This window comes from Vitis riparia, chromosome 7 (assembly GCF_004353265.1).
Source record: "Vitis riparia cultivar Riparia Gloire de Montpellier isolate 1030 chromosome 7, EGFV_Vit.rip_1.0, whole genome shotgun sequence".
Lineage (NCBI taxonomy): Eukaryota > Viridiplantae > Streptophyta > Magnoliopsida > Vitales > Vitaceae > Vitis > Vitis riparia.
Window position 1 is genome coordinate 24,056,750 of NC_048437.1, and position 21,899 is coordinate 24,078,648.

General features: G+C 39.0%; 1 protein-coding gene across 1 annotated transcript; it reads right to left on the bottom strand.

The window, feature by feature from the left end:
• Nucleotides 1-588: 588 nt before the first annotated feature.
• LOC117919253 lies at nt 589-20,482 on the bottom strand. Its single transcript, XM_034836387.1, has 5 exons — nt 20,331-20,482; nt 4,962-5,134; nt 3,929-4,112; nt 1,385-1,491; nt 589-1,293 (listed from the first exon to the last, which is right to left on the bottom strand). The coding sequence occupies exons 1-5, from the start codon at nt 20,400-20,402 to the stop codon at nt 1,212-1,214; spliced, it is 618 nt and encodes a 205-aa protein (XP_034692278.1). The 5' UTR covers nt 20,403-20,482; the 3' UTR covers nt 589-1,211.
• Between the last annotated feature and the right edge of the window lie 1,417 nt (nt 20,483-21,899).

The window sequence follows — 21,899 nt, forward strand, 5'->3', positions numbered from 1 at the left end:
AAAAAAAAAAAAGGCAGAGTAATAACTCTAATATAATAGAAAATTAAGAAAAATAAGATTTCTTTATCATTTTAATATTTTTTAAATATATGAAAATAATAAATAAATGATGTGCATGTCTGTTTTCGATAGGTCACTTTGTCTCAGCCTTAACATTTTTAAATTAGTATTTTTTAAAATTAATAATTTTATTTTATTATTAAATTAATAATCTTAATAAAATAGAACCAATAAATAATTTAAATAATATAAAATCAGAGCTACTATAAAAACTCAAAAATTCAAACTAGCTTGTGGATTGTTTTGAACAAAACCGTATCTTGTAAACACGAGCTCTGTTTCAATCAGAGATCACATTTTCTAAATATGGTTTCATCTACAATGACTGCAATATTAACCAGGCAACCTGGCATCCAAAACACAAAAGGCAATGCACAATAACAGCATTCAAGGAAAACCAGCAACAAGCCAAGCACTGTCATGACTCATGACCTTGAGATGAGCCAGACTTGACATTGGTCTTGTGGAGCCATAGCAGGAAGAGGAACAGCTATAGTTGCCTTTCAGCAAAAACCAGAGCATATGATGTGTTCCATGATTCACCCCAAAATGTATGAATAGAGAAAAAAATTTGTAGGAACACGCATAAGGGTATTCCAAAGTAAAAATACAGGGGTCACATGTTGAAGCATGATCAGTGCAAGCCCAAAATAGGAAGGTGGAGCTAGAGACACTCCAATGTCCCAATATAAGCAATCCATAAACTTGGTAGTGACCTTTTCTGCTAGCTTCTCAGCCAATATTATCATTCAAATTTCCAAAGCAATGTTAGATACAGTTTTAACTCAAGATAGAAACAGTCCGCTGCAGTTCTTCAGTTGAAGACAGACCTGACGGCTGCCTCTAATTCATCAGTTGGAGAGAAAGACCCGACTACCATACCTGATCAAAGATATCTACAACAACAGTGCCATAAAACTGTTGAAATAGAGAAGACTCCATCTTTTATTATGCCTTTTTACTTCTAAGACCAAAAAGAAAAAAAAAGAAAAAAAAAAAAAAAAGATGTCCTCTAAGAGAAATGGGAGGAAAACAATACATGCCAACCAAATAAGTCGGGAAGGTGGAAATGGTATATGGTTTTTGTGACTTCTTGTCATCTCATCAACATCTAACACAAACCAAATGAGTTTAAGCAAGGTGGGAATGGTCTATGTCTTGTGACGCCTTGCCATCTCATCAACATCCAGTTCAATTTCCAACACGGGTGTATCCTTTCGCATGCTGAAATGGCTGGTTAAAGGAAGCCACTTTCAATCATTATCAGATTCCTTTTCCCCAAAACATGATGAAAAAGAATTGGGTTGAGTTTTTAGAAGCTCACCTGTTCTGCACACGGCCATGATCCACAGCTGTTCTCAGGCAGTATATGACCCTACCAACTATATCCGACATGGGGACTGGGCCAAATATTCTACTGTCATTTGCTTGCTGCCAGTAAAAAATGAAAAGAAAAGAAATAAAGATGAAGATGCTAATCAGGACTTGTACAACCATTCCAAGAATAAGGCAATTGCCATCTACCAGAAACCACAACTCAACCTTAGAGGTAGGCATCTGTGTGTGCACCTCAGGACTGACATTGTTGAAACATTAAAAATTCATTTAATTTTTATACTTTAAAAAAGGAAAACGAAGGGGAAAAAAAATGAATATATGAGACATGTTACCCTTGTGTTGGTTTCTGTGTTTGTGGGCTTGCAGAAGTGTATCCATTTACTATCAGAAAAAACTGTTGTCAGGACTGGACTGAACCAGTCAGTCAGAACACATAGCAGCCAAATTTGCCAGTCAACTAAAGTCCCAATCACAAAATTAAACTGGGATTGTCTGATTAATTCAAAATTGGGCAAGCTCAAGGAAGTAGTTATGAAGTCCCTGTATGTATGGATAGAGGACTCTATTGAGAAATAAAAAAGTCATTTTAGGATTTCATTAAGGCTGTGTTTGGATCCCAGAAAGTACTAAGGAAAGAAAAAAAAAATACAAGGAAAATGACTTTCTCATGTTTGGTTTAACCATCGAAAATACAAAGGAAAATACAAATATAATTAAAATTAGTAACAAACTTATATATTTTAAATTATGTCATCTTTATATAAAAGAGTTAAATAAGTGAAACAAGTTTAAAGTAGGATATGAAAATAATTTATTAACTTTAATTTTATTTTTTTTCCTTCTACTTTTCCTCATTATTTTCTTTCCCTCACATTTTCCCTCAAACTTTCTAGGAACCAAACATAGCCTAATAGTTAGGAGACTAACATGTCTCAATGCTTCTTCAATTTCTATGTTCCCAACCCATTTTTGGAGGGTGTTGTTTATATCATATGTATGCTTTTCTATGACATTTTACTCGTTTAAAAAATTCAAATATTAACATGGGGACTGGCTTGGAGATGAGCCATGGACTATTTATATGCTAACAGATGCCAAACCCAACAAACAAGCTTTAAGCTTTTGTACATTTTTGAAACACTCAATATTCAATCCTCTCTCAATCTGACCTCTATCAACCCATTCAACAAGCAGTGGAACTAGATGAAATGCAAACTATCTGAATGGGTCAATGACAGGTATGCTGATAACTATGCCAAAAAATACACTTTTAATCTGTCCCAACTTCTTGTGTTTTGTGTCAATGCATTTCTGCAGCTTGCTTAGTATGTGAAAAGGAAGAGAGATACAGAAGAGATGACTCAGAGGAGGCTTTCTCTAAAGGGGAAAGGAAAGAAGATCAACAAATGGGGGGAAAAAAGGAAAAATATAAAAGAAAAAACTGAAAGCAAAATACAACCAACTGCAGGAACTCAAAGGCTAATGATGAATATGTATTCCAACAAAGTTCCTCATGCTGCTAATAGAGGAGCCCATCTAAAAATGGAACCAAAGCTCTCAATAGACCAAAGTTTCCCACCTATGAGATGATAAGAATATCTAGGAGGCCGGGGGAGGATTAGATATGCTAACCTAAACTGGCACTGCCTCCTTTTCCATCTATGGGCTCAGCATACCTCTAGTTTTATCTTCTGTAATAGACCCCACAAGAAGGCATTTTCTACTGCAGAAGATTACCCATCAGCGAGCCTCAAAAACAACTGGACCCCATCCATCTCTCTGTGAAATACAATTTCAATGGACCTTGGATCTCCAAGAAGGCCTCCACAATACCAAGGAGAACATCTCTACTTCATTAAGAACAGAGATTTGTAATTCAAGTTATTCTTTTTGGTTCTTCATTCTTAGTTGGTGGGTAAATACAATTTCTTTCAACATTTAACAATGACTGATATAAATCACTTTAAAGAAGAAAAAGAAAAAGAAAAAGCATCTTTGAAACCCCATTCATGGAATTGAACAACCTACATATTGATCTATGTAATGCTAGTTTCACACTGAAGATTTGCTTTGTTGAAATGTCAACACTTAACAATAACTGGTACAAATCATCTTATAGAAGAAGAAAAGCAACATAGAAATCCCATATTTGGAATTGAATAACCTCAATACTGATATATGTAGAGTGTAAAATATGCTAGTTTCACAGTGAAGATTTGCTTTGTTGAAATATCAACCATGAAAAAGGTACATGGTTTTGTAAAAAAAAAAAAAGATTTCTCTTATGTTCATCAAGTAGATGTATCAAAAATTTTTGAAAGAACAAAATAATTAATTCTCAATAAGAAATGGAATGAAAATGGATCTATCCAATGTTATCAAGTAGATATATCAAAACTTTTGCAAGAATAAAATGATCAAATTCTCAATAAGAAATGGCATGTACGATCTAACCTATGTTATCAAGTAGATATACCAAAAATTTTGCAAGAATTTAATGATGAAATTCTCAATTAGAAATGGCATGTACCTTGGGCTTCAAAGTTTCATTGTCAGACAACACCCAGCACTGATCTTTTTCAAGAACAAAAGGCTCATCTTTTTCATCAGTAGAGCCCATTTCATACCCTTCAACTGCAGCCAATCTTCTAACCAAAAAATTATCTGACTCTTCAGGGTCTTTCAAGACCACAACATCCCCAACAAAAACACGCCTGTCAAAGAAATATACATATGAAATCAGAGAATCATGAAAGCACCAGCACTAAAGGTACATGCACATGCATAATGTAGATCTGTTAGTGGCTGCATATGGGTTCCACATTTGGACACACATTACCGTTAAAGAACTATTTGGTAGAAGATGAAGTTGTTTTTAGATATAATTCAAGATAATTACCCTACCTTAAAAAGACTACCATGTCTGTGTTTCTCGGATAGAATTCAAGACAATGATCTTACTATGAAGCAGATACCATGCCTATGTCTCAAAACCAAATCATTCCAGCATTGCAGTCAATAAAGCTTTATGTCAGTACCTAAGCTCTGCCAATACTTGCATATACAGATAATATGACCTAAATGACAAGATTGTTCAAGCAACTGCAACCTATTCAACTGTGGAAAAAGCATTGTGGCAAGAAAGCTTTTTCTTGAAGGTAAAACTTTATTATGTTTGTAGTTTGCTGTTAGGTTTTTCATTTTTTTTAGTTTTTGTTTCTTTTGAATGCATACCCTCCAAATACATGTTTTCTTTCTTTGTCTTGTGAATTCTTATAGACTTATAGTCATTAACAAGAATGGAATTTATCACATTGCACAACCCAATTTTAAATGCCAGAAGTATTTGCAATGCCTCATAAAACTGGTCTAGGGGTACACAATTCATAGTTGAGGATGCATAATATGCCAACATAATAGGTTATGACAGAAGGAATATTAGATCATTGAAAGGAAAACAAAAGTAACTCTAAATATATTTGAGAAGTGTAAAAATAGTTCCCAAAAAAAATAGACAGAATAATTAGAATAATTTTGCAGATTCATCTTTCAAGTAAAATTACGTTGGATCAGCAGCTGGCAATTTCCGGACAAGAAGAGTTCCTCCTTGCTCCCCTATAGTGGGGGCCATCTCCCCTCCTTTATTCCAATGCAGGTATGTCAACTTTCCCTGAAATAAATTTTTCCAAACAACATCACCTACTTCTCTGTCACTGATTTGACCTCCTTTATAGCTCTGCATCACACACAAGATTCAATCAGGACAATCCTCAGGGGGGAATGGTTCTAACACCCACCAAAGTTAACCTGGCATGCATAAATTATAAGACAGTTTCCATGTATCTTGACAAAATTTTGTTAAGATGCAGCGTGCAATCCACTTAATTGGGCCCATTTTCTTTTTCTTTTTTTGCTTGTTGTTTCTTTTAAGGACAAATAGGATGAACATATTAAAAGTGCCTCATTAGGAAAAAAGGAGTCCTATTCTTAGATTATCTCACTGCATGGGTCTGAATAGATTGAAATGGACCCACTAGATTAGCATCCTATCAAGTTCTGTTTCATTTCAGATCCTCTGGAAACCATTTGTCCATGCACTTTAATTGTGGCCAAAATTTAATGATTAAAATTCAAGAATCAAGAGCATAAACAAAGGAAAACCACAATTTTGGTATCATATGAAAAATGGTGTAACCCAGTGGACCTCCTTTTTAGTTCATGTGCACTACATGGTAGACAATCAATGAATGAAGCCCACTACGTGATTCCAGCAATCCATCATGAAGGGGAAAAAAAAAATTATGATGTAGTTTTCCACAAAGTTGCGCATAAGAACAAGCAGAAGAAGAAAGCAAAAAAACCAATGATATGAACCATCTACTAAGTCTATACTACCAACTATAACTATCAAAGACTTGTGAAGCTTATCCACTGAAACTTGACTGAATTATACACAAGGAAAATGCCTTGAGTTCCATACCCACAGCTCAAATCTTCAGAAGCTCATACCATAGAAGTGTAATGCCACCACATGTCTTCTTAAGCTTGAGACACATGTCTTCCCTTTTTTTCTTTTGCTAGGGAAATGAGAAAATATATTAAAAGCACCTAAGAGGAGGCGCACCAAGGTACATACCATGTATACAATACACACCCAATCTAGACAAGAAGAAGATACACAAAAAATTCCTTTTCCTCACTTGAAGCTCAACCAATCTACAAAACCTATTTTAATCATTGAGTGATCCTCTATGTACACCCTAACTCAATTCACTAAAACATACATGATATAATTTGATTGCTTGGTCGTGCTTAGCATTATTAAAAGACTTCATGTTACTTTCCTTCCAAAGAGTCCAAAACAAGCACAAGCGTGCACAGCCCTCCAAGCTTCATTTTGTTTCTTCCCCACAAAATCATGTATAAGAGACCAAAAAATTTTAAGAAAAAGAACCCTTTTTCCCATTTATATTTTAAATGCTTTAACACATATTTTATTACCATAAGGAAGACAAATTTTTTAAGGTAGCTTGAACTTTTATTTGAAACAAAGAGAAATAAAGGATTTCTCTTACCTGTCTTTTTTTTTTTATAAATAAGAACAAAATATATTAAGGGGCAAAAGGCCACAAAGCATACAGGGAGTATATATAGCAACCTAAACCAAAAAATACAAAAAACAAACAACCTCACCAGCCCTTAAGTAGCCGCTAGCCACTCCAAAAAGCCTAAGAGCAAAGAGGACTCCTCTCCCATATACACCCTAACCCAACTCCACAAATTACAAACAAAAGAATTTTTGAGTTTTTGTATAGCTAAAGAACCCCCCCTAAAAGCTAATCTATTCCTTTCCTTTCATACCGTCCAAAAAATACACAATGGAATGGAATTCCAGATCTTTTTCCTTTTTTTCCCCACAAAAGAGCCCCTCCAACTAAGTAAAACCTCTTTGACTATCTCTGGGAACACCCACTGAACCCCAAACAAGGTAAGGACGATCTCCCAGAGGACCCTGACCACTATACAGTGTAAAAGAATGTGACTTACATTTTCCTCTTCACAACCACACAAAAAACAGCAATTAGGGAGCTACCACCCCCATTTTTGAAGTCTATCCAAGGTGAGAATCTTCCCCCACGTGGCTTCCCAAGGAAAAAAACAGCTTTAGTTGGGACCTTATCCACCCAAATGCACTTTTTCAGGAAAGCGAGGGCATTGGGAGAAACCAACAAATTATAAGCATCCCTAACCCCAAAAGCGCCATGACCCCTTCCTTTCCATAACACTAAGTCCTCTTTTAAAGTAATCCTGAAGTCCCTCAGCATATTAAACAAATCTCCAATCAAATCCAACTCCCAATCATTAAAATCTCTAGAAAATCTGAGATTCCAACCTCCTTGACCAAGGCTTGAGTCCCACACTTCATTGACCGTTGCATTCCTATGGACCACCAAGGCACATAATTAGGGAAAATTTTGGGACAATGCCGCATGGCCACACCAATGATCAGTCTAGAACTTGACTTTAGTCCCCTTACCCACCTTGAACTCTATGTTATCCCAACACCAGTTTGCCTCCTTCAGAATCTCCTTCCAAACCCCCACTCTAAACGTCCCACGAGCTTCATTAGTCCGCCACCCAAAGCCCTCTTGGCCATACTTCACCCCGATCACCTTCTTCCAAAGATTGTCCTTTTCAAAGGTAAATCTCCAGATCCATTTACCCAGCAAGACCTTGTTCAAGAGATCAATCTTCCGTATGCTTAGACCACCCTTCTCCTTTTGAGTACACACCACCTCCCAATTGATTAAGTGGACTTTCCTTTCCAAGCTTCCCCCTCCCCAAAGAAAGTCTCTTTGTACTTTTTCAAGCCTTTTTGCTACAATCTTGGGCATTCAAAAGAGGGACAATTGGTAAATAGGTATGTTGGCCAGTGTGTTCTTAATAAGGGTGATTCTCCCACCCTTAGAAATATATTGTCTTTTCCAAAGGGCTAATCTTCTCATCATTCTTTCTTCCACCCCATCCCACATAGAAATAGCCTTGTGTTGGGCTCTAAAGGGCAGCCCCAGATAAATAGTAGGCAGAGACCCCACTCTACACCCTAGCTCCACTGCCACTTCCTCAATCTCTTCAACCTCCCCAACATGAATTAATTCGCTTTTAGCTAGGTTTATTCTTAGGCCCGAAGCCACCTCAAACCAAGCCAAAATCCAACTTAAAGAGGTTAGATGCTCCTTCCTTACTTCGCAAAAAATAATTGTATCGTCAACAAAAAGCAAGTGGGAGACATTCATCTCCATCCTCCCTCTCCCCCGAAGTCTGCAGCCTAAAATGAAGCCCTCATCAGCAGCCCTTCTTATAAGTGCGCTTAGCACTTTCATACCCAAGACAAAAAGGTAAGGAGAAAGAAGATCCCCTTGACGCAGCCCCTTGGTGTTCGAGAAAAAGCCTGCTGGCACCCCATTAACCATGATAGAAAATTTGGCAGTTGAAATGCACCACCAAATCCACTCCATCCACCGAGACCCAAAGCCCATCTTATGCAAGACCTTCATGAGAAAATTCCAATTGATGCTATCATAGGCTTTTTCAATGTCCAATTTACAAATCAACCCTTTCTCCTTACGTTTATGCCAGAAGTCAATCACCTCATTAGCTATGAGCGAAGCATCCAAAATCTATTTGTCCCTCACAAAAGCATTTTGATCCACAGAAACCACCTTTCCTAGAACCTTCTTCAACCAATTCGCCAACACCTTGGCCAAAAGCTTGTACAGTCCCCCTAAAAGGCTAATAGGCTGGAAGTCCCCAAGGTCCTCAACCCCACCTTTCTTTGGAATGAGGACCAGGAAAGTGGTATTGAGACTTTTGGTAAAGGATCTTTGATCATAAAACTCCTTAAACAGATCCACAATCTTCTCCTTCACAAAGTCCCAGCAAGTTTGCCAAAAGGCCATTGTGAACCCATCCGGGCCTAGAGCTTTATCACCATTCATTTCCAACAAGGCAGAGTGGATTTCTTCCTCAGTGAAAGGCAGCTCCAAGACTTCAGCTTCACGGATGTTTAGACTTTGGAGGTGCAGCCCCTCAATGTCAGCTCGCTGGTTTGGCTCTTCTGAGAGCAATTGTTGAAAAGCATTCACAATCCCCTCCCTCACCTCCTGTTCCTCAGTCATCCACACCCCGTTAATCTTAATTCTATCTAGGGAATTGTTTCTTCGGTGCACATTAGCCATTAGATGAAAGAAGTTTGTGTTCCTATCCCCTTCCTTTAGCCATAGCTCCCTTGACAATTGTCTCCAATGGGTTTCTTCCAGTAAAACCCACTTTTTAAAGGTTTCCTTAGCTTTTTTTTTTCAGTTATGTTTCTCTTTCTGAAAGGCTCCTTTCACTTTCCACCCCATCCCAGAACTCAACTTGCTGAAGAGCTGAGTTTTTATCAATTTCCAGCCTTCCAAACACATCCCTATTCCAACCTTTGATTTTTTGCTTCATCACCTTCAGCTTAGTGGCCAATCTAAAACTGGCCCTCCCTCTCACCCCAGACCCCTGCCACCATCCCCAAAGAAGGTCCTTAAAACCATCGACATTAAGCCACATATTTTCAAACCTAAACGGGGAGGGACCCCGCCTTAACCCACCACCCTTCAGCAAGATGGGAAAGTGATATAAAGTAGGTCTAGGCAGCCTGCTTTGGACAACCCCACTGAATTGATCGAGTCAGTTCTGGGTCACTAGGAATCTATCCAGTCTAGCCCAAGACTAATTATTCCTACTCCCACTCCAGGAAAACACACCCTCTTGCAAAGGAAGATCAAGAAGCTCTAACTCGTCAACAATCTGGGCAAACCTTCTCATTGCACCAGTAAGCCTTCCCTAGTTGCTCATTTCCCTTTGGGAAAGGATGACATTGAAGTCACTCCCTAAACACCAGGGGTCATCCCAAAAGCCTCTGATTGTCCCTAGCTTCCCCCACAACATCTCCCTTTCCTCTCTAGAGAACGGCCCGTACACACCTGTGAAAATCCAAACGAACCCATCTTCCACATTCCTGAGCCTACAGGAAATTGAGAAGTGTCCCACCGCCATCTCAAGCACCTCCAGGGTCCTTTTATCCCAACAAATCAATATCCCTCCCGCAGAGCAATGAGCATCCATGGCACCCCAGTCTAGAAACCTCCCAATGCCCAAACTCCTCACTACACCCTCTGACATTGCCTGAATTTTCGTTTCCTGGAGACAAAACAAGTCCACCCTATGACTTCCAATCAGGGCCTTAATCACCTTTCTTTTAGAGCTATCATTAGCTCCACGCACATTCCAACTCAACAGCCCTAACTTCATTGGACTTCCATGATCTGACACCATCTTCCTTGCATGCCACTAATTCTGTTTCTTCCCCCCCTCGTAGTTAATGGAGCATTCTAATCTCTTTAATTCCCTTTCGAATTTAGATTTCTCCAAAAGAGCTTTGTTATAAACTCTTTCCCTTCTCTTTCTGATTTTAACCAAAAAATCCAAAATGTCTTTCTCCAATCCCTCTGTCGAAAACCCCAGAAGCTTACTGAACCTAGCCAGATCGCTTTCCTCCTAGCTGACCTCCTCCCAGCCTTTAACTTCTTGTGTCATAGTTTGAACTAAGCACAACTCCTCTCTACTTTCTTCATTGTTGTCATTGTTTACCTCCATCAGCTCCCAGCGAGTGACAGTCTCCTTCTCTGTAGACCCCGGGGCATTGAACATGCGACACGGTGTTTCCCCCTGGGTTGTCTCCCAACCGACCCCAGAATAGTCATAATACTCCCCCAATGGAGTCCAACCAGAACAAAAAAAAAGAGGAAGAAGAAAAAAGACCAAAAACCAACATTCCATTAGATATAAAGGTGTTCCCATACCTCAAAGCTTCCTTCATTAAAGCAAAGTCAGTCTTCAATCTCTCCTCAGAATGTAGCTCTTCCTCAATTTGCTTCCGCAAGCCATCCTTCACCCAGAAAGACAAGATATCAGAGTCTCGACCCCTCAGTAAGCTTGGGCCAGACAAAACCGAGGGGCGGGCCTCACCAAATTGGGCTTGAACCTTAGCTAAAGGCTGGATCGGGCCTCGGCAGTCCGGCCCAGACTCCACGAAGGACTCCTTTGCTTTGGCCCGCCCAGGGTCCTTCCTAGACGATAGCCCAAAGAGAAGCGGCCTAGTCTCAAATGAGGTGGACGAAATTGGATCTGGCCCAACGAGCCCAGAAACCGGACTAGAACTCCAAAAGTTGTGTTCCTCCTTGGGGCCCAATCGACGATCCGTCAAGGCTTCAAGGAAAAACCACAGGCCGCCCCGACCCCCTTGTCTGTCCTCGCGTCCCATCAGCAGACTGCAGCAGGGCCTCAAGCCTTATGTCATCGTCCTCCTCCAACAAGCGCTTGCCCGCACGTGCATAGGCCTCACCCCCAACTTCACCTTCTGTTTCGAAATTCTTCCCACTCTTTCCTATCGGCACCGTTCTCATTACTGGCCTAACCTCCCACCACCAAAGGGCTAACGAATAGCAAATGTCTTCAACCCAAATTTCCACCACGTTGGGAAGCTCCTCGCCGTTTAGTTTCACCAGAATCCGAGCCCACTGCAATTCCTCCAGCTTCTCCGTTTGGGAATCGACTACAAGGAAACCCCCGCACTCCTCCCCTACCCTTATCAAAATGGCCCGATCCCATAATGAGACGAGTACGCCCACAATTCTCACCCATGCCTTGCTCCTTTTCTCCCCGTCCAACAAGTACCCCATCTCAGGCCTCCATTTCTCTAGGCGCAGAAGAAGCCCCCCAAACCGAAGTCCTTCCAAGGTTTAGGGCTTTCTTAGCTTTTTTTTTAAATAGTTCAAATTCCAGCAGTACCTTACCCCTTTCCAATTTTGCTAGCCTTAGTTTGCCCTTCAATCCCCAAGTTTTTGCCAATTGGGTCCCCCAACTTTTTAAGTCGTCCCCACTCACTAAACTGGGGTTCCAGAACCCAACCAAATAGTGAACCAACTTGTTTAAATTTCGGCTTAGCTCCTTTTCTCTGACCTCCACCCTAACCGCTACTCTGCCTTTGCTCCTCGGTAGCTTGACCACTTCCGCAAAGGTTTTCACCAAATTGGGCTTCAGCATCATTGCCTCATCCTTCTGGCTTTCCTTTCCTCCAAAAGCAACACCCAAGCGCCATAACGTCTCCCTTTACTCCTCTTCCTTTGGGGATAAAGATGTTGAACCTCTTCTTCTCCAAGTCCACAACCCCTAGCCGAAGAAAGCACCCCCCCTTGTTTTCATCGCGCACCAACGAATAGGCCCTCCCTTTTTCCTTCCATTTTCTTTCCCATTTTCCAGTTCTTGTGTCCTCAATGCATAAAACCAGACATTCTACAAAGAGCCCTAGGCTTTCCAGTCCCAGCTTGATCCACGAAGAAACCCCTCTTTTCCTCTCCACAATTGTGGCTTGTAGTTTGCCTTTCTTTTCCTCTACCTAGACCTCAAAAGTCTTCGACTCCACTCCAAAGCTACTCTTCCTCAAGCTTTTCCGAGATCCCGAGAGGACATCGCCCTCTACACTCTCGCTCGCATGCAGAATCACTCGCTCTCCTCCGTCGCTCTTGCTCTCTCTCTCTCCAGCCCTCTGGCTCTCACTCTCCTCCATTGTTACCTGAACAACTTACTATACTGAACCTTTGACCTGCCTTTTTAGAGATTTATCTCTTTTAACAAGTTTGTGGGATTGCTAATGGATGGTCATGAGACAGAAACTATGTCCCTGTTGAGAAAGTTGGGAAGTAGGGTCACAGTTCTTCGGATGTAAAGAGGAGGCCATCCTCCACACCCCGCTTTGTTAATGAGCTTCAAAATTCAGAAAATGCTCAATCAATTACTGCAATTCAAACAAAAAAGAGAGGAGTCGGAGTAATAGGGGGGAGATGGTTTGTCAGTGACCCTGTACGGTGCATGTTTGGATTAAAATTTCCAATGGGCAAAAGATGGTGATTTCAGGAAGGGTAAGGAAGAGGGGTTGTGGCAGTTTCTCCTAAAGGTTTGCAATGTCTAGGGCTTTTAGTTTTGCTAGCTTTAAGGGTGAAGTTGGTACTTTGAGGGCTTAGTTTCCAGTTTCTCTTTCCTTTTACTTTGGGGGGCTGGTTTGCATTAGGTTGCTACTTGTATGCTTTGTGTGTACTTTATGCGTCTTTTCCTAGCACTATTAATATATTTGCGTTGTTTACCTATCAAAAAAAAAAGGATTTAGTCATTGTTCTCTTTGAAATTGTTTGTCATAGTCCACCAATGTGATATGAACTAAAGACGAGATTCAGCAAAAATCTCTTCTATCTTTCACCTTAAAAATCCTGATAAGTTACATTAATGAAATGTTTGCTAATAAGGTTCACTAGTCAAATCTATGAATCTCAATTCAAAGGAGTACATTTCTTTTTTTTTTTCTTTTTTTCTTTTTTTTGGGACAACCAAGAAACCTTCTATGGCCAAGCCCTTAGGACTCTCCATAGGGACCCAAACCTCTATGAATCTCAATTTAAAAGAGTGCATTTTTTATGATATGAAATACATAGAGATTGCGAAAATTATGCTTTCTTTTGCCTATTTTTTATTTTTAATATTAAAATTTTCATTTAATAAATTTCAATAATTTTTTATTTTTTTTTTAAGTAAACCAAGCAGTTATATTAAAAGCGCTGAGAAAAGGCACATAAAATACACATGGAGTATACAAATAGCACCAAAAGGCAAACAATGGTAAAAGAGAAACAACAAACCACAAACCATCCACAAACATCACCCTAAAGACCTAGAAAAACAGAAAGTCCCCAAACAACCTTCTTTCTTGAAAACCAAGTCCGCTTACTGCAATCTTATCAAAGCCTTGAAACTTCATCTCTTCTTGCTGACATTAGCCCCTCGAAGAATCCAAAAGATAAATTCAAACTTCATCTACCCACTGCAGCCATTTCCATTCTCCCTAACCACTTCCTGAACAACTACCTCCTGCCCCTTTAAACATTACAAAACATTCCTGCTTCTCTAAATCCTTTTCAAATTTTGAAGAGAATGTATTCTTTCTCCTCTTCCCACCATCCCAGCCCTCCACCTCATCTCTATCCTTCCTATTTCTAAGGAGAGCCAAACACCCAACCTCTAAACCTACTTTCAGTAGTCCAAAAATCTCAAATTTTTTCCCACCCACTCTTCTGGCTCCTTTCTTTTTTTGCTTGATTGGTTGTAATTAAATGAGCAGTCAAATTTCTGAAGCTCACTATCAAAATGGAACATAAAGGAAGGCCTCCTCTTTTTACTTAAGGCCACTACTCTACAGCCCTTTATCGCTTCTAACTTTCTCAACAAGGGTACACTTTCCTTCTCATACCCTTCCACTAGCAATCCCAAAAATTTGCTAGAGACAAATTTCCAGAAAGATAGACCGAAGAGGCTCCCATCTCCCATCATGTCCTTGCTAGGATTGCCATTTCCTGAAGCCACCTCTCATTGCACACATCTAGGCCCGCACTCCTGGCATCTCTAGAATGATTCTCCAGGAAATCCACAACCAAACTCTCACTAGAAATCATTTGCAATGCATTGCCCATAACCATCACTCTTGCATTCTACTGAAAACTTTGTCTTGTTCCTTCCATGGAACCAAGCTATTAGCCATCCCCAATGATAGACCCCTCGTCTTTGGAAGTAAAAGATGAAGAAGGAGAAGACCTACCCCGGTCAAAATAACTAGAGTCAATAACTTACCTACAAAACCTTCCACTTCAAACAAGAAGGCAACGTCTGCATATGGCACTCTCTCCTCTAGGCTCCATGAGAAGAGAGCTAGTGAAGAAAGAGTTGCCTCATTGCAAACCATCCTCGAACCGACAAGATCAACTAAAGAAAGTCCCAACACCGTCTCTTAATCCACAACATTTGGAGGGGCTTGCATGCACAACACTGAGACAAACTCCCCTCTTGTGGAACGCCAATCAAATTGATCTTTCTCCAAGACAAGTGGCTCTAAAAGCCCTCACTACTTGCCAAGGAACAACCCACAAAAAAATTTCAATAATCATGACACTTAATCCTTATATATCAACCATTATGTAGACCCTCATTTTTTTGGTCTATAGGTAGGGGGTATTTTGGACCATGTTTTTTACCACCTTTTAGGAAGTTTTGGCAACACATGTATGAGAGAGTGGGCTGGAAAAGGCATTTCTTGAAGGAATCAGAGAGTGACAGGTGTGGGGGAATATTCTGAAGGTCATTGGGGAGGAGTGGGAGAGATAGCTTGAGGAAGGGACCAACTAAAAGAAAAGGATGAGGGGTTTTAGAGAAGAGATGAAGAGAGAGGGGTGAACAGGATTGTGGAATGGACAAAGAGGAAAGGTTTTCTAGAGAGAGCTAAAACAAAGGAAGAAAAATGAAGTGAAAGCAATGAGGAGAGAATAAGCTAGGGGAGACATCTGGAGCAAGATGAGTTATAGGGAAGTAATTTTGAGCTAAGCAAGGGAATGGGTTTGCTAGGATTTTGATGTAAGCTTAGGAGAAGAAGCAGAGCAACTTGAAGTCCAGTTAGTTCCGCTAGAAGGGGAGCATTTTCAAGTATGTTTGCTAGACCACATATTGATTGTCGTTGATATTCTTTGGGTTGTTGTGACTATGTTATAATAAATCCATGCCTTGTTATTTATGTGGAATTTGTTTAAGAGTGATCTAGTTCCTTTTAGCTTTCCTTTGGATGTATGAGTCACATCTTTGATCTTATTTCCACCTGGTTTTTCCCACCCATACATAAGCCCATCGACTTCAATATGAGAAGGGGCACGGTTTAATGTTTTCTTTGGCTTATTTGATGCTCTGTTTTTATGCTTGCTCCTCTGTCATTTACTCGCTGCTCCCGGTGACTATTTGTACCCCAAGGAGAAGGGTTTTGTTAGTGTCGCCATTGGTTTTCGTATGGGCATAGTTTCTGAATTTGGGTAGATGCCATTTCATTGTTCATGGAGTTGCTTGGTTACTCTGCTATACTGGGGTATTAGTGTTGCTTTTTGACTGTTGATGGTTCATGAATCCATGTTGCTGAAGCTGAATGGGATGTTCACCAAAATGGGTCGTAGTTCAAGATAAGCCCGCTTCTCTCACCTCCTCCACTAATCAAACCTCATACCCAACATACCCATCATACCCATTAACATGCTCACCACTTTCAGTTTATCCTCCCATACCATACTCACCTCCATTAGCCTAACCCATTATACCCGCCAAACACCACTCAATCCCCTTAGCACCTTTCCATCATGCATTCCTCATTCTTTACTTTCTCCATAAATTCAGCAGCTCACCAAGAAAGCTCCCCAAAGACGCCAACATTTCCACCCTCATTTTGTCTCTCTCATTTCATAAATGCTAACGCATCACCCATGTTCACTATACTTTCCGTGTATCATGAACCATCAGAAGTCGATCCAAGATTAGAAGACCTGAAATCCATATCCAGTGCTCAACCATAGCACCCCGGGCCCCCACTTCTGATAAGAGTGCATGGCCACCTTTGGGTGTGCCATTTTCAAAACCCACAGCTGCCGGAAATGCAAACGATGAAGAAGACTCGTTCAATGCTCCTTCCAAGAAAAGGGTTTGATTAGTGCCATATTCTCAAATGTCCTTTCGTCATTATAATGAAGCAAATTGGAGACAGCAATTGGTCTACATGCAAGGTGTCAGAATGATTCTCCTTTGATTGAGAGCACTGCATCCGCATCCTAACCTACTGAAGCAATTGGTGGAAATACCCATGGGTATTGGATGCCCCTCTTCTCCATCACTACATGCTTCTATGGCCATGAAGCTGTTGAATCGGCTTGCTGGACTTGGTTCACTCAGTCAAACTCTGGGTGGTTAAAGCCATAATGCGGGATTAATAGACTGTAAGATGAGGCTCTAATGGAGTATATATTGCATAGGTTAGCAGACACCATCATGAATACCAGGTGATCGCGTCAGTAATCTGGGAGCAGAATGATACAAGAAAGAGATTCAGCAGTGGGCAGTTTTTGATTGGGCTTAGCAAGTGGGTTTTCCATGGAAGAGGTCCTCACAAATTTATGAACGTCAACTACCACGAGTGTTGGGAAAGTAGATGAGCCTTCAATGTAAATGACTTACCACTGGAGTAAGACCGAATTCTGCCTTCAGATCTATCTTCCTTCAGAGATTTTTCCCAATCCAGTTGAATGATATTGATAGGTATGCCCTTAAAAGCAGGAGCAATAGAAGCCAAGAAAGAGGAATAGAAATAAATTAAGTCTCATATCATTTGCCAAGAGTGGTTAGATTGAGATTGAAGTAGATTCAAAGAGATTTTCTGTGGGAAGGTGGGGCTCTTGAGAGAAAACCTCATTTAGTAAGGTGGACAATAGTTTGTTTAGATAAAAGAAAAGGGGGACTTAGGGTGAAGAGCCTTGCCTCGCTCAATAAGGCTCTCCTTGGCAAATGGAGTTGGTGCTTTACAAATGAAAAAGAGGCATTTTGGAATCAAGTAATACGGGGGAAATATGAGAAGGATCGTGGTGGGTGGTGTTCTCAAGAAGTTAGGGAGGGGTATAGTGTAGGCCTGTGGAAAGCAATTAGGAAGTTTAGGCACCTTGTTAGCTCTATTGGGAAATGGGCAAAAGGTGAGTTTTTTGAAGGCTAAGTGGTGTGGAACTACACCTTTGGGTGATTCTTTTCCCTTTTTATTTGCCTTAGCTACTTCTAAAGAGGCTTGGGTGAAAAATGTTTGAACTGTTTCAAAAAGTGAGGAAAGGGGGGGAGAGGAAGTTACACCCTTGTTTCTCTAGGCCTTTTAATGATTGAGAGATGGATGAGGTGGAAAACTTGTTGTTGTGTTTGAGTGGGAAGAGAGTGATTGTGGAGGAGGAGGATAGGGTGAGGTGAGTGGAATCAAAGGATGGCATTTTTTCAATCAAGTCTCTTTACAAAGCCTTAGAGCCGAACTCAAGATGGTGTTTCCCAATGAAGATAATATGGAACTCTAGTGTGCAACCAAAAGTAAGCTTCTTTGCTTAGGAAGCGTCATGGGGAAAAGTTCTAACTTTGGACCAAGTTCAAAAGAGAGGTTGGGCTTTAGCAAATAGATGTTATTTGTGTCAAGCGCATAAGGAGTCCATTAACCATCTTCTTCTCCATTGTGAAAAGACAAGTGTGGAAGCTATTCTTTACTTTGTTTGGAGTGTATTGGGTGTTTCCTTCCTCGGTTAGGGAAACCCTTTTGGGGTGAAAAACATCTTTTATGGGTAAGAAGTGGAGGGCAGCTTGGAATGCGGGCCCTTTATGCTTGTTTTGGTCAGCTTGGTGTGCTGTCCATGCAGAAACTGAAAGCGTTTTTTGTATATTTACTTTGGTTGGAGTCTAAATTGTTTATAAAAGATGGTCCTTCAACGCTAATTGATTTCATTGATTGGATAGGTTCCCGTTAGGAAAATGTTGTTTTTTTTGTATATCTTGTTGGACAGTTTTTTGTTTCAGCTGTAAGGGGGTGTGAGTGTCTCTTTCTTGTACATCTTAAGCCACTATTTTAGCGCCTTTTCATAATACAATTCTCTTACTTATCAAATATATATATATATATATATATATATATATATATATATATATATATATATATATATATATATCATCTTAAAGGTCCTCCACTTATCCCTAAAGATCGTTACATTTCTTTCCCGTCATAGTATCCAAATCAACATAAGGCATGTGATATGTTATATAGAACCTTGCCTCTAATGAAGTTCCCCAATCTCTTAAAGAAATGGTCATCATGTCACTAATACTTCTAGGAGAAATCTATTCCAATCTAACTAGCTTAATTAACTCATGTCATAGCTCCAAAGTTAGTAGACAATGTAAAAAAGAGGTGATCAATTGACTCCCTGATTTTCAAACACAAAATGCAACGATCAAGACTAAGGGCTTTGAAAGGTCTTACCACCTGAAGCAAGTCATTTGTGTTAGCCCTCTTGTTGGCCGCTAGCCAAATAAATTCTTTGACCTTTGATGGAGCTTTTGATTTGCAATGAATTTCACTAGAGAAAAAAGGTTGGAATTGAGCAATTGGATGAGGCTAAGAAAAAAATTTGACCATGAATAAGCTTGGGGATGATAATGACCAGACTCTCACATCTAGGGTGGACAATGAGAGGTCACACAATTGAGAATGGACATTAGTATTTCAAGATCCTCAATTTGTGAATTCGTAAGGTTTTAATGAATGTTAAAAGTTCCAACCAAAAGGAGAAGAGAGACCAAGAATAGATGCTATAGAAGAATTTCTAACTGATACAACTCTGTATAAATTAGGAAATTGAGAACTTAAAGGTAATTCCCCCCACCAAAAATCTTCCCAGTAATGGATCTTTGCCCCATTACCCGCCAGAAACGAGTATGAATGGAGAATCCCGGAAGAATTGAGCTATAGCCTTTCAAGAACCACAATATGACCATCTCACTGAAATGTTGGTATCCCAACCGTTGGGATGTGTCCCATATATGCGCAATATAACATTACGCCAAAGAACTGAACTTTCCCAAGGAAACCTCCAAAGCCACTTCCCTAAGAGAGCCATATTCCTCAAAGAAATTCTCCCAAACCCAACCAAAGAAAATCCCTTTGCATTTTCGCAATCCTATTCGCTACTGATAAAGGGGCCAATTTCACAAATTAAATCCAAGACACTGAAAATAAATTGAAATATTTTTTTTAACAAAGAATACCTCATTGAGACCAATAACATCCACACATAATCTGTACAAGATAGAATAAATTAACCACACATAATCTAATAATATAAATGGCATACAAAAAAACTGATATAAAAAAACCATAAAAAATTGTAGTCTAAGAAATGCGTGAAGCAAGCCACCCATCCGAACACCAATACTAATGGGAAATAAACCATCTAATCTCAAGACACATTAAGAAAACTCACTAAACGGTACCCATAAAATCAAACAGCGAAAACCCACAGACAATAACCATCCATGCCAATCCCCAGAGACCCATCTTCTACCGAGCAGAAATCTCCAAAACCAACGAACCCCACATGCAAATTCGAGCTTTTGATCCACTCAAACAGACTATAAATTAAAGGACACACACAAAAAAATAAATAAATAAACAACAACAACAACAACATCTACTCCCCATTTGATCCCCGATAAAACAAAATTCTTGAACCCCGGAAAAGGAAAAAAAAAACACCCTTCACGCAATTGAACCTACCCAGAGTAAAAAAAAAATAAGTTCATCCACTTCTTCCACTATTTTCTCGGCAACCAAACAGAGGGGTCAAGGGCCCAAAAAACATGGACATCATTCCAAGAAACCACTCCCTGGGAAAAGAAAGAGAGAGGGGTACCTTCCAACTGATAGAAATGGAGTATTCGAGCTTGTGGGCAATGTAGCGGCACCAAGTAGATAGAGAAACCATGGCCAGTTTTTTATGTTGTAGCAGGTTTGGATGTGAATATGCAAATGTGCAGATGCTGCAGCAGCACCATTCCCTTTTCTTAAACCCCTACTTAAATCCCCTTTTATTTATTTTTATCCCTTGCCCTCTCCTTTCTATTTCATCAATCTTCACCTCTGCAATTTTTTATTTTTTTTTTCCATTTTCTTTTTTTCTATAAAATAAAAAAAAAAATGAAAAATAAAGACAAGCTTAATGATTTCAAAATAAATAAATTTATTTTGCTTACTTTAAAATTCATAATTATAATTGGCCCATAAGGTTCACTTTTCACTTTTTTCATTTTAATTTTTTTTTAAATAAACATAAAAAATAATTTAAAAAATAAATAAAAAAACTTCTAAACATATTTTGGATCATTATTTTTGTTTTCTTTAAAAATAGAAATAGAAAAATGTTTAAACAAACAAGGTCTTATTTATTGATAAATTATTTTACTCCACCTTTTAATTTAAATTCCCACATTTTAAAGTATGAATAAAAGTGGAAAAAATATATTTTTTTCATCTGATTTTTTATTTCTTAAAAAATAATTTTTCTTTTTTATGAAAAAAAAAAGTAATATCAATTATTTATGAAAAAACATGAGAACCCCTTACTTTTTCTTACATATTATGCAAAAAAAAAAAATAGTATATAATTCTTAAATATGAAATTAAAAGTTATTTTAGATCAATTATTTATATATTAAAGAATAATATCCCGTTTTTCTATTGGGATCTTTTTTTAATGAACATTTTAATGTAAAATACAATCAGTCAAGGTCTCATCATTTGACAAGAGTATATGTGTGGTATTTTCCCTTAAGAGGTCAATTTAAAATTGGCCAAACTTTGGAAATATGCCCAAAAATAAAGCAGGTTCACCTTAAATAAACTTGATACAAACTGAGTTCCAGCATTTATCTAGATAAAAGCCTCTCTTCTGCCCATATATTAAACAGGCACAGTGTTATTTAGGCAACATCCATCTTCATTATGCAAGTAATAAATGTACCGAACCATTGTGTCAGGAATAATCATGAACATAAACGTCTGACTTCAAGCTTAAAAGTCATTATTCACAAGACCAATTATTGGCATTTAAAGCATTAAAGACGTGCATGAAATGTTACAATTCCATCATAATAAAAGGTCACCATACATCAAATTCAAGTATGAAAAGTTCCTTAAAAAAGCTATTATCTGTCTCTTCCAAAAATTAATTTAAACTTCAGAGGGGTATACCCAAAAAAACCATCCACACACCCTGTTGCATATACACTCATCATTTACTTGAAAGATACTAGCCAAAAAATACATTATTAGTCATGTACCAGCACAAACTATCTCAGAATTACTATTAAACATTTTTTAAAGAACTATATATCGGAAGAATAATAGCTATAAGGAACATTTTGTTAGCTTCATGTATAGTGGACTAGTTAGACATTTACCATTAACACATGTTTTGAATTTT

Coding starts and splice junctions, on each gene's coding strand:
- LOC117919253 (XM_034836387.1), bottom strand. CDS start 20,402: ATGGTTTCTCTATCTACTTGGTGCCGCTACATTGCCCACAAGCTCGAA. Junction 5,135..20,330: donor CCATTTCTATCAGTTGGAAG/GTACCCCTCTCT, acceptor TGTGTGATGCAG/AGCTATAAAGGAGGTCAAAT. Junction 4,113..4,961: donor TTGCCAGCTGCTGATCCAAC/GTAATTTTACTT, acceptor TTTCTTTGACAG/GCGTGTTTTTGTTGGGGATG.